At 36.0% G+C, this 13,255-nt stretch overlaps 1 protein-coding gene across 1 annotated transcript; it reads left to right on the top strand.

Annotated features, from left to right (window-relative positions):
* Positions 1–592: 592 nt before the first annotated feature.
* On the top strand, positions 593–2,599 carry LOC107142641 (disintegrin and metalloproteinase domain-containing protein 29-like). Its single transcript, XM_015486082.1, has one exon. The coding sequence runs from the start codon at positions 593–595 to the stop codon at positions 2,597–2,599; it is 2,007 nt and encodes a 668-aa protein (XP_015341568.1).
* The last annotated feature ends 10,656 nt before the right edge of the window (positions 2,600–13,255 follow it).

Raw genomic sequence — 13,255 nt, 5'->3', positions numbered from 1 at the left:
ATTGTCTTGATCTTGTGCTTGTCAGCCTTGAGAATAGTAAGAAATAAATTTGTGTTCTTTAAACCACTGAGTATATGATATTCTATTATAATATTCTTATTTGCTTTAAATAGTACTATAGAAAAATATTTAAAGATGATGTAAGAGTGGCTTTCAAAAAGACCTATTCATGCTTATGTTAATTCAACCCTTGTAAACTGGAATCCTTCAAGCATTCTAAGATGTATGGTCATCTTTTACTTGAGATCCTTAGATTTTAACTAATTATTGTGGGATTATTCATATTTATTCGTGTATCCAGAGAATAGTATATTGAATTAATATTTGTTCATCATCCACATCACTTTTATTGCACTTCTTTTTCCCTCTAATTCACCAACCTCCATACACTGTTGTTTTTGTTTTGTTTTGTTTACAGGTCTGCAGTTGTGATGGTTCAACCCTGATAATTCCTTGAAGACCAACACAGTGCAATGATCATTTCAGATGAAGGAGCACACCAACTGCAAATTCAATCTTGTCTTTATCTCATTAGGACCGATAACTCTGTAATAGTGATTTCTTAATCACTAGAATTTAAGACTCATCAAATATGAAGATATTTTTCTTGCTACATTGGCTTGGGGTATTTCAGTTCTATCCTGGATTCACCCAGGCTGAGCACCCCCAATATCACAGCCCCCCAGAGGTAGTGATTCCTTTGAAGGTAACTGGCACTACTAAAGGATTGAAGCATGCAGGTTGGCTCTCTTATAGCCTGCATTTTGGGAGCCAGAGACACATTATCCATATCAAGGCCAAGAAACACTTGCTGTCCAAACACCTACCAGTGTTCACCTACACAGCCCAAGGTTCTCTATTTGAGGATCAACCTTTTATCCAGAATGACTGCTATTATCATGGTTATGTGGAGGGGGACCCAGAATCCCTGGTTTCCCTCAGTGCTTGTTCTGGAGGCTTTCAAGGAATGTTACAGATAAACAACATTGCTTATGAAATCATGCCCAAGGAGTTTTCTACCTCATTTGAACATCTGGTTTATAAAATGGATAATGAGGAGACAGAATTCCTAACAAGAAGATCCGGCTTTATGCAAGATGAAATAGCATGCAAACTAGACTTTCAAGAGATTGATAATTTCACTCTGAAGCAGAATTCTTATGTGAGATGGTGGACTGATGTGTGGTATGTTAGATTAGCCGTGGTAGTGGATCATACCCTATACCTTCATTTTCAAAGTAATATATCCAAGATACAGGAGCAAATATTTATTACTACAAATGTAGTGGATTCCATTTATGATGATATAGATGTTAATGTATTATTACTTGGTATTGAGGTCTGGACTGAAGTAAACTATATTGTAGTAGATGACATACAGAAATCTCTGTCAGCATTTAGTCAATGGAAGGCAAAAAGCCTTTCTCCTCATCTATCACATGATGCTGTGCATCTTTACATAAATTCAAGATTAGGTGGACAACCTGGTAAAGCCTACATGCATGGTATATGTACAAAGAGATACAACTGTATAATTGCTACTCACCTAAACAAATCCTTGAATGAGTTTGCAATCAATGCAGCCCATGAGCTAGGTCATCTTTTAGGTATGTTTCATGATGCTGATATATGTGAATGTGGGCAAAAGTCATGTATAATGGGCCAGGATAAGGATTTTGCAACAAAGTTCAGCAACTGCAGTTATTCTGAGTTTTGGAAAATGACTGTACAAAACCAAAACTGTGCACGCAACTATGTTCAGACAAAAGATATGTCGAAGCGCTGTGGGAATGGAATTGTTGAAGAAGAGGAGGAGTGTGACTGTGGACCTTTACAATATTGTGCAAAAGATGCATGCTGTCTCTCAAACTGTACTCTGAGTAAGGGGTCTACTTGTGCTTTTGGACTTTGTTGCAAAGACTGCATGTTCTTGCCTGCAGGTGAAGTGTGTAGACAACAGGTCAATGAATGTGATCTTCCAGAGTGGTGCAATGGGACATCCCATAAATGTCCAGAGGATGTACATATGCAAGACGGAAATCTCTGTAACGACAGGGCCTACTGTCATGATAAAAGATGCAATGACCGCAATAAACAGTGCAAGGATATTTTTGGCCACACAGCAATGAATGCAAATTTGAATTGTTATGAGAAAATGAATACTCGAGGTGACCGCTTTGGTCACTGTGGCACGCATCGATCTACATACATAAAATGTAACATTCCAGACATCCTGTGTGGGAGACTTCAGTGTGAGAATGTGACTCTAATTCCCTCTTTGGGAGACCATTCTAGTGTGCACAGGACTCAGTTCAATGGCATCACCTGCTGGGGAACTGACTTCCATTTGGGGATGTCCATACCTGATATTGGTGAAGTGAAAGATGGCACAGAATGTGGTCCAGAACGTATCTGCTTGCATAGAAAGTGTGTCCCTATGTCTCATTTAAAAAGTGATTGTTCGGTTAAGACCTGTAACATGAGGGGTATCTGCAATAGTAAACATCATTGCCATTGCAATGATAACTGGGCCCCACCTGACTGCAAGGAAGAGGGTAGTGGAGGCAGTGTTGATAGTGGCCCACCCCCTAAGAGATAGGAAGGAAAACTTATTCACCCATCAAAATGGGATATCATTCTCTTGTGACCTTTTCTTATGTTTTACTTTTTGGTTTTATTACATACAAAAATATAGAAGAAAAAAGGGAAAAAAATATCCAGTCTTATGAAACAACAAAGTATTCAGACTCAACAATAAGAAGAAAAACAAATCTTGAGATTAAAATTGAAAAGAATTTACAAAATGTTCAGACTCGATATCAGAAAGAAAAATGAAGTGTTGAAATTAAAAATAAGAGACATAAAATGTTAACAGTCAATATGTGAAAGAAAAAAAAATCATTCTTAATCTGGGAAAAAAATCAGTACTGATTTCAAGAAAAATCATCCAAATGGTAATAAAATTTCTGAAGAACTGAAGTTTAGTGTCCTGACCATATAAATATTAACATATATCTTGGGGAAACTTTGGGATGCATTCTCTTTCAGAATGATAGGCATTATTTATTAGATTTGTAATTTGTAGAATGTTCCTACTCTTCATCATTTTAAGAATGTTGAAGTTTTAGTTTTCCTGAAATTGATCTTTTCGTAAGTTTTTAATTAAGTTCTCTTTCATGGGATCATGTGTGTTTTTAAAAATTACATCTTTCAATTCTAAAACTCTACCCTATTTTTATTTTACTTTGGAAAATGACTTTTGCTGTACCAACAGTGTCTGCTAATAGGAATAACAAGGTAGAAATCCTAAAACTGGGTATCTGATCATTTCCAGTTGAGGTCAGTTTTAATTTTATAACAGACTGTAGACTGAACATAGTAGTTGGTTTCAATCCAAACCTTTATCTTTTTTTTTTCTCCTTAGTCACTACCAGAAACAACCTTATTGACAGCCTCATAGATACCCTCATAGCCGTCAGATGTATGTACCTCACAGTTTGAGTACCTCACAGCTTTGAGTCCTCAACCAGGATCCTGAGTTTCTAGCACCAACAGCTTAACAGTACCTATTTTTCAGAGTTCTGTGTCATAGACATTATGGAGTGGTTCTAGAGTCAGCTGGGTCCAAATAAACCAACTTCTTCTTCTTTTCAAGTCAGCCCCATGAAGGAATTCTACCTCCAGCAGTTACGACTGTAGTAGTTAAGAGTAGCAAATGTCTTCTGCAATTTTTCTATCCTTCAACATCTTTTCCCTATTTTATTGCATTTATTTTTCTCGCTTTAAAATTATGGATCCAGGTCTCCTTTCCTGACCAAAGCACAACTCTTACTGTACAAATTCTGCTAATATGTAGGAACTAGAAGTCTTTAAGCATCAAACTTTTGAATTTTAACACTGCTATTCACCATCTTGGTTAAAGTACTAAATTATAGATAATTTTCTTTAAAATAAGAATAGGGAGGATGATAATAACACTTGTCACTCAACTTCTGGGTTCCTTTGGTTATGAAATGAGACACAGAAGATACTCTCTCATATCTAGGTGTAGGGTATGGTGAGGCTTGGCAGGCAAATTATTACTCTAGGATAAATCTATATAATAGCAAATATATTTTTAAAACTACTGCTGTAAAGGAGTCAGAAAGTTGTGGAGAAAATGAAAAATAGGAGAACTTAAAATAATAGAGAAGGAAACAATCATGAATTTTGGTCTTCTTTTCCCCACTAGAAATCTTGATGATTCTGGATATAAATTAAGGATCAGACTTGGCCCATCCAGCTAGAGGGTCTCTACTGAGGAAAGAGGAACCTGAAAACCTCTATGTACCTGGAAGAGACTAGTTTAAAAAGTTAAAAATATAAAGGTATCAAATCCAAATCAATTTTTCTCACATCATATTTTCTGAGTTTAGGTTCTCTGTGGGTGGCTAAAGGGAAAGACTTAGGCTTCAAACTGGTTCTTTAGTTTCCTAAAGAACTAAGAAAAGCTTGATTCTAGCACATGTACTATTTCCACTCTAAGTCCCTCCAAAGTTTTTGATGTGCATGGGTCACATGCTAGAAAATTAGTTTTGAAACTTCAATCTTCAGAACTTTATTGCCTGTTGTATTTCAGTGCTAAGGAAATAGAGGAATTGGTGTTTTTCATTAAAACTCTAGAAGGGTACATGTATCTTACTAAAAATATACTATTCTCTAACCTATCACAATGTGAAAGAAGATAGTTTCATTTCAGCAAATTTTTAAATCTATGCAAAATACCAAATGTATATTCAAAAGATAAAATATTTATAAAAAGAAATCAGTGACACAGTAGTACTATAGACTTGAGAGTGAAGTATACTAAATTAGTTAACTGAAAAAAGTCAGTTAAAAATTCTTATACATATAGAAATTATGGAGAAAAAAATCTTCAAAAATAAGGTAGTAGTTTGAATATTATATAAAACATAACAGAGTCTAACATTTTAAAACTAATCTCCCAGTTCAGTAGGAGAAAAAAAAATTAAATAGAAATAATATTCACAGATTTAATTGCTGTGAATTTCTCAAAAGTATGGAAAGATATCATCCTGTTATTTAAGCAAACTCAGTGAATTCTAAGCAAGATAAAAGAAACACCTATCTAGACATGTCATACTTACACTGTTGAAATGCAGAGCCATACGGAGATCCAAATAGCAGCTAGATGCAAAAAGCCATATTTTAAAAGGATCGACAATAGACTGTTATTTTTACAAAATAACAAAAGTAGTAGACAATGCAATAACATTTTTTATTCCGTATTTATAATTACCGACTTAGTGTTCTTTTGTGGTGTAAATAATTTATTCATGTTCAACATAGGAAAACAAAATTTTCCTTAGGCATACAAATCCTCCTTGGATAGCACTCAAATAAATACTAATGCTACTTTTTAGCCAGGAAGAGTATAATATCAGAAAGAAAGAGGAGTGGGTATGATATGCAGGTGGGTATGAAGTACACAAGAATGGGAATAAACAGATGATGAGCAACGAGAATCAGTTTAATTGAACAAAACAATACCAATAATGTCTTGTGGATTATAAAATGTATACAGAACAAAAATCAAACCCACTTTACAAAAGCTATGGATTCATGAAATAGAATTTAAAAGTTTTAAGTTTCTGAGAGTATTATAAATGATAAATTAATCATATCTGACTATATTGAGAATAATATTATGATCTCCAGGGTAACAACTAAAACAATAATGACTAAATAATATAAGAAATTTAGTGAATACAAAGTTATAGTAAACAATATTTAATTACTACAAATATAGTCAAAATTGAGGAAAATAAACACAATACATATATAAAAAGGAAATGTAATAGATTTTAGTATACACAGGACCTTAGTAAAACTGATATATTATATAAAGAAGATTGAAATAAGTCAGAATGAGTAAAGTATAAAATATAGCATTATTCTGCTTATTAGAAACACAACTTAAAAATAAAAACTCAGAGTATACAAAAGCTTGGAAATTTTCATATCATGTTAATATTAACCAAAGAAAGTTGGTGTCATCCTACTAATAGGATGAGGACTTTAAGACATGACACATGACTAGAAGTAGTATATTTTGCAATGATCAAAGTCTAATCACACTTAAAATATGACAGTCCTAAATTTGTATGCAGTCCCTTCAGTAATTTCAAAAGTATAGGTAAAATAATGAAATAGACCAATCCATGACCATCCAGAAGGGGACTTGAAACCTGCTCTCTCAATAGTGATAGGACACTAAATCACACAATACAAAATCTTCAACACATAATTAACAAACAATATAATAGATACAAAAGAGAAAGAGTAGTATACAGAAAATTGACAAATTCACTTTGGTTCTCCTGCATGTGAACTAGTTACTAAACTCAACTACATGGTGGGCCATAGGGAAATCTTAAAAAAAAAAAAAAACTTTCAGACTTTAAATTTTAAAAATTATTTATTCTAATCTGGATAGAATCATGGTACAAGTTGATAGCACTGAACTTATCTACAGAAACTCTGTTGCTTGGGAATAAAACAGTACATTTCAAAATAATTTCTGTGTCAAAGATGAATCAAATGGAATTTAGAAAAATTTTAAACTAAAGTACAAATAACTACAAGTTCCTTGAGATTGAGCTAATGTAGCTGTTTAAGAAAATAGTATACTCTTTTATAATTATGATAAAACAAAGGAAATATGATGAACAAGATTTGGGTATGGAAGGAACGTTGCAATTGTCAAACTCTGAAATCAAAATAACAACATTGGATACAGGTTGAATGTGTCCTCCAAGGATTCCAGTGTTGAAATTTAATCCCTATTGTAAGGTATTAAGAGGGCTGAAAATTAATTTAACTATAATGTTTAGAAGTGGGGCCTTTCAAAGTGATTAAGATTAAGATTAAGATTAAAATTATATCAGGCTGGAGCCCCCATGGTTAAATACTGGGGCTTTATAATAATAGGGAGACAGTATATAAAAGTGCACCTTGTCTCTTCCCATGTGATGTCCTATACCTCAGGACTGTGCCAGCAAGGTGACCATCATCATGTGTGGGCTCTTGAACTTCCAAAACTATAAGACAAATAGGCCTCTTTTCTTTATAGCTATCCAGTTGTAGGTAGCTTGTTACAGTAATGCAAAATGGACTAGTACAAGGCTCAGGACTCTAATGGATAAAGTAGATGGCCTGCAAGAACAGACAGGTAGGGCTGGGGTTGTAGCTCAGTGTACAGTACTTGCCTAGCACATGTGAGCCACTGGGTTTGATCCTTAGCACCACATAAAGTAAATAAATAAAGTAAAGGTATAAAAAAAATCTCACATTAAAAAATAAAAAAGAATATACAGGTAACAGATGCAAAGAAATCGACTATAAGAAGGAAACAAGAAGTTCTAGAATCAAAAATATTAGAAATGAAGAATGCTGTGATGGGCTTATTGACAGATAGAAAGTTGCTGACAAAAAGAAGCTCTGTGACTGAGGATATCTGTATAGAAATTACCAAAGGAAAAACACATTAAAGGGAGAAAAAATGTCTGAAAGAGAAAATCAGTTTATTCTTGCACTTTTAAGCAGAGGAAGTCAGGCCAGGAAGTAGTGGAATTTTGCATACAGACTTAAAAGTTTGGGTCAGAGCTGATTTCAGCAATATTTGAATTTTTTAATTTTTTTAAAATTTATTTGTTCTAATTTGTTATATATTACAGAAGAATGCATTTCAATTCATATTACACATATAGAGCACAATTTTTCATATCTCTGGTTGTACACAAAGTAGTTACACCATTCGCATCTTCATACGTGTACTTTATACATGTAATGATGTCCATCTCATTCCACTGTCTCTCCTACCCCCATACCCCCTCCCTTCCCTTCCTTATCCTTTGACCTATCTAAAGTTCCTTCATTCCTTCCATGCCCCTCCATGCCCATTATGGATCAGCATCCTCATATCAGAACAAATTAGGCATTTGTTTGGGTGGACTGGCTAACTTCACTTAGCATAATATTCTCCAGCTCCATCCACTTACCTACAAATGCCATGATTTTATTCTCTGTTAATGCCAAGTAATATTCCATTGTGTATATAGACCACATTTTCTTTATCCATTCATCTACTGAGGGGCATCTAGTTTGGTTCCACAATTTAACTATTGTGAATTGTGCTGCTATAAACATTGTACAGTTATCTTATATTAGACAAAGGCGCCAAAAACATATATTGGAGAAAAGATAGCCTCTTCAACAAGTGGTTCTGGAAAAACTATATGTAACAAAATGAATTTAAACCCCTGTCTCTCACCAGGCACAAAACTCAAAGTGGATCAAGGTCCTAGGAATTAAACCAGAGACCCTGCGCTTATTACAATTACCAACTTAATTATACCTGTGTGTTATGGTTTGGATGTTAGGTGTCCCCCAAAGCTCATGTGTGAGACAATGCAAGAAAGTTTAGAAGTGAAATGATCAGGTTATGAGAGTTTTAACCTAATCAGTGCATTAATCCTCTGATAGGGATTAACTGGATGTTAATTGTGGGCAAGTAGAGTATAGCTGGAGAAGGTAGGACATCTATGGTGGTGTGCCTTTGGGGTACATATTTTGTCCTTGTTGAGTGGTGCTTTCTTGGCTTCTTGTTGGTCATGTCCTTACCTGCTTTCCTCTGCCACATCCTTTCGCCATGATATTCTATATCACTTTGAGCCTGGAAAAATGGAGCCAGCTCTCTATGAACTGAGACCTCTGAAACTGTGAATGCCAAATAAACTTTTCCTCCTCTAAAATTATCACAAGTATGCTAAAGCATTGAACACTGGTCTAAGAATAAGCTGTGTGCACAATACAACAATTCCATAATACATCTTTATAAAGAAGCACTATGGGAATGGTGCAGTTGCAGAAGGGTCTCTCTGTGTGTGTATGTGTGTGTGTGTGTGTGTGTATCTTTAAAACTATGTACAAATTATCCATGTTGCTTTGGAAACTGCACCCTAAACCTTGGATTGTTTTTCTGGGCTTTCTTGCAAAGACTGCCAATTCATGCCATCAGGTACAGTGTGTAGAAAACAGAAAATGAATGACCTTCCAGAGGGGAGCAATTGGAACTTCACCTACATGTCCAGGAGATGTGTATGTGGAGAATGGGATACTGTGCCTGGGCCATGCCTGGGCAAGCCTTTCTGATATGAAAAGAGATATAATGATTATCATGAACAATGTAAGGAAATGTTTGGAAACGAAGCAAAAAAGTGCAAATCAAAGTTGTTACCTGGCATTGAACATCTGAAGTAACCACTGTGGTGTACAAGACACTATGTACGTAAGATGTCTCATGTACTCTGTATGGGAGAGTTAGGTGTGAAACTGTAATGTACCACTGTGTACTGGACTTAGTCAATGATCCCAACTGCTGGAGTACCTACTTGCATTTTGGAATGACCCCACCTCATATTGGGTACAGACTGTGGTGCAGAGCATTGGTGAATCAGCAGAAATATGCTTCTATGTCACTTTTGGAAGGTGATTGTTTCCCTGACTCCTGAAATGTGAGAGAGATCTGCACCCAGAAACACTACTACCAATACAGTGATGAGTGGGGGCCACCCAAATGTCTGACAAGGTGATGGGAGTAGTGCTGATAGTGGCCCGTCCCCAAGAAAATAAAAATAGGTGAACAAATCTTACCTGACTCTATTATTTTGAATTCCTGTTTGAGTTTTGTTTTCTTATTTGTTAATTTTGCTTTTGATGACACTCAAAAAAGCAACAGAGGTATTTTAGTCAGTTTTATTTTCTCTGTGATCGAAAGACTTTACAATAACAATTTTAGAGGGTGAAAAATTTATTTGGTACTCAGAGATTTAGAGATCTCAGTCCATATATGGTTAACTCCATTGTTGTGCCCAAGGTCAGGGCAAAAGTGTGTGGAGGAGAAAAGTAGCTCAGGATCTGGTAATCAGGGAGAGAGAGAGAGAGAGAGAGAGAGAGAGAGAGAGAGAGAGAGAGAGAGAGAGAATATGAGAGGGAGCACAATCTGCAGATCAGGAAAAAATATAAGCCCCAAGGAATGCTCCCAGTAACCAGTCACATCTTACCTGCCTACAGTTACTGCCCAGTTAATCCAGATCCGTGGATTACTGATCAGGTTAAGGCTCTCATAACACAATCATTTTATCACTAAACTTTTTTTGTGTTGTCTCACACAAGAGTTATAGGGGACACTTCATATATAAATCATAACGGTAATAAAGAAGGGAAAATTATTCAACCTTCATCTGAGATAGTAAAATATTCAACATTTACAATAAGAAAATAAAAACTAATGTCAGAAAATAAACCCAATCTTAAATGGAATTTTTTCTCCATTAATTTTTAATGTCTGAACATTAGAAATATTACTGTGGTTGTCAGAGATCATGAACAGAAACTCCAAGACCTATTATATTTTGGGATTATAAACATCACCAATTAAATGAAGATAACTCCTAGCATATTCTAACATTTCATTCGTTAAGAAATATTAGTGATTTATTTTTCATGGAATCATTTTTTTTCCCAGAGCAATGGCACAGGAAATGTGTGTCTGTGTTTTAATTTGCTCAGTTCTAAACCTTCTTCTCCCCTTTTGTTCTGCCTTGATATATGGAGAAACAGCATTTCTTATTTGTCAGTCCTCTAATAGTTTCTGCTAGGAGAGCAAGCAGGAGAACGGAAGCTGGAGGGAACCGTTTGATAGCTGTTTATGTCAGTGTTGCCTCAGTAACAGCTTTAACCTTGGCAGTAGGTGTACTTTTCAGTCTGCACATTATGACTATTATTAAAAGAAAAACTTTAGACAAATTAAATCTAGCAGAATTTATTAGAGCAAAGAATGATTTATGAATCAGGCATCACTCAGAAACATAAGCTATTGAGCGCTCCATCCAGCAACATGGGCAAGCAAGATTTATAGATTTTTTTTTTTAAAGGAAGTGATGCACAGAAATTGTTTGACTGGTTATAGCTGAGTATTTACTCTATATGGGCACGGTATGATCAGGTTTTTGTCTTATGTTAGGGTCTGTAAACAAGTCAGGATGGCGCCTGGCATTTTGCCAGAGGGAGTGGTTTGTGAAGTAACGCCAGCGAGCCATTAAATGTGGAGATTCCTTATTGGTTGACTGCTGTATCTAGTTTATGTTAATTAAGATAAGCTGTGTGTAATGTATATATACCCCTCCTGTCCTACAATAAACAGCTCCCACTCCTGCTGTATCAATGTACACAAGTTGCTCGTCACCCCCTGGTTATTTTGCTGCAGCCAGACTGTGGCAGTCTTATATGGACATGGTCTAAACAGTCAGCAGTCTTGACTGCTGTGATTGACTGAGGCTCAGCTATTTGTTATAAAAACATATTTTTAAGTTAGGGATTAAAGTGTGGAGACAGCTTTATCTTACTGCAAAATCAATGTATTAATTACTATCATAGGTGTTTATATTAGGAAAAAACATAGTATGGATAGAGTTTAGTATTATTGATGGTCACAGGCATGGTCGCGGAGTTTTGGAAATTATTGCTTGTATATTGCTGAGGATTACTGTAACTCTCAAAACCAATCGTATTGTCAAAATTAAAGAAATCAGCAGAGCTAGAAAGCACCTCACCATCAGCGTTCTGGGTCCCAGGTTTCAGCACCAAGTTGGCTGTGTGCTGTTCTCAGAGGTTGGAGTTCTTGAGCCATGGCACCTATTCCAAAGATCTGGGTTTTAATGATCCCAACTTTTTCTCTTTGATCTCCAGTCCTAGTGGTGATAGTGATATCTGTTATGGGCCAGGATATATGGGCAATGGCCAAACAGACTCCATTTTACCCTGAGACTCCATATCATGTAAGAAATGCTTCTCCCAGGGGAAAGCCCCACCTCTGTACCCATTAATAGTGACCTAGCATAACATACTTGGCACACAAAATAGCAATTCTTATACAATGTAAAATTGTTCTCTTTGATTTTCATTTTTCTTGGGCAATGTACCTTGTCAGAGTTTTATCGTCTAGACATTAGTAACCATTCTCTAACTTGTACTCAACTACGGTCATTTTGACCCACTTCCCTTCTGCTTGCCTGCTTTTATGCCAACCTGGAAAGTTCTTTGGGAAATACCAATGCACCAATTGCATTGTCTCGCTAATTGCCCCAATTCAGCTTCTGTACCTGCTTTCTTACAGCCACATCAACCCAGATGTGGTTTTTGCCTTTAAATATTCTAAAATGCTCAGGCTTGGGGCTGTTCCTCGCAGAGGCAGTTATGGATCCTGAGGGAAAAGTTGTCGGCTGACCAGTTAAATAAAGACTCTTCAATTTGCACAAAACTGGGATTTTGTGTGTTTTCTGAGCCACCTGCCCCACAACACTGCCTGCTCAAATTGTTGAATTCTTGTATAAAATTTCTCATTTTGCTAATTATACTTTTCAATCAGGAAATGCCCATTTCACTTTTTTTATATAGTTTCTATCTCTTTATTGCTATGAGTGGCTTTTTGCATAGCCACACATGATTTGAATTTGTGCCTAAACTCCTTGAACCAGAGAGCCCTCTACTCTTTGCTGATACATTTGATTGTGTCGTGAGGAATGCTTCAAGTCTCTTGCATGCTATGCTCTGATAATGAATCAATCAAATAATGTACACAGCACATGTACACAGATTTCCAGGAGTCCTGTTGGCTCACGTTTCTTCCTTGCTCTCTCTTAGGGATGGTATGCCATTATTTCTGTTCCTATAAATTTCAAGTTACTGTTCCCCTCCTAATTGCTTACCACTCGATTTGCATTCTTTTATTAAACAGTATCCTTATTCATGAACTTCTACATTCTTTCTACCAAATAAATGTGTCTCAGAGATGTCCTTGTGACCTGACTGGCCCCATGTACAGAACAACTGTGCCACTATATAGGAGCTGTTGGTGGAGATAGTAGACCACTCTACCAATGTGACGTCTTTACTCTGTATGGAAGGAGGGATGGTAGATTATGGTTCTCCTGATTTGTTCCTTCTTGCATAGAACCTTTGCTCCTACAAGCCATCTAGGACAAGGAAAATTGAGTATTCCTTTTGCTGTGGAGAACCCTTATCCTGTGGGTAGAAACTGGGTAATTGAAGTGGCTCATACCCATACAAAATAGAATTTCCACAACAGGAAACTGGAGGAGGAATTAGGAGTTTTTCCTCCTTCTTGTGTAAA

This window comes from Marmota marmota, unplaced genomic scaffold, assembly GCF_001458135.2.
Source record: "Marmota marmota marmota unplaced genomic scaffold, marMar, whole genome shotgun sequence".
Classification (NCBI taxonomy): Eukaryota; Metazoa; Chordata; class Mammalia; order Rodentia; family Sciuridae; genus Marmota; species Marmota marmota.
The sequence above is the reverse complement of the archived record's forward strand: the minus strand, read 5'-3'. Positions and strand labels throughout refer to the sequence as shown.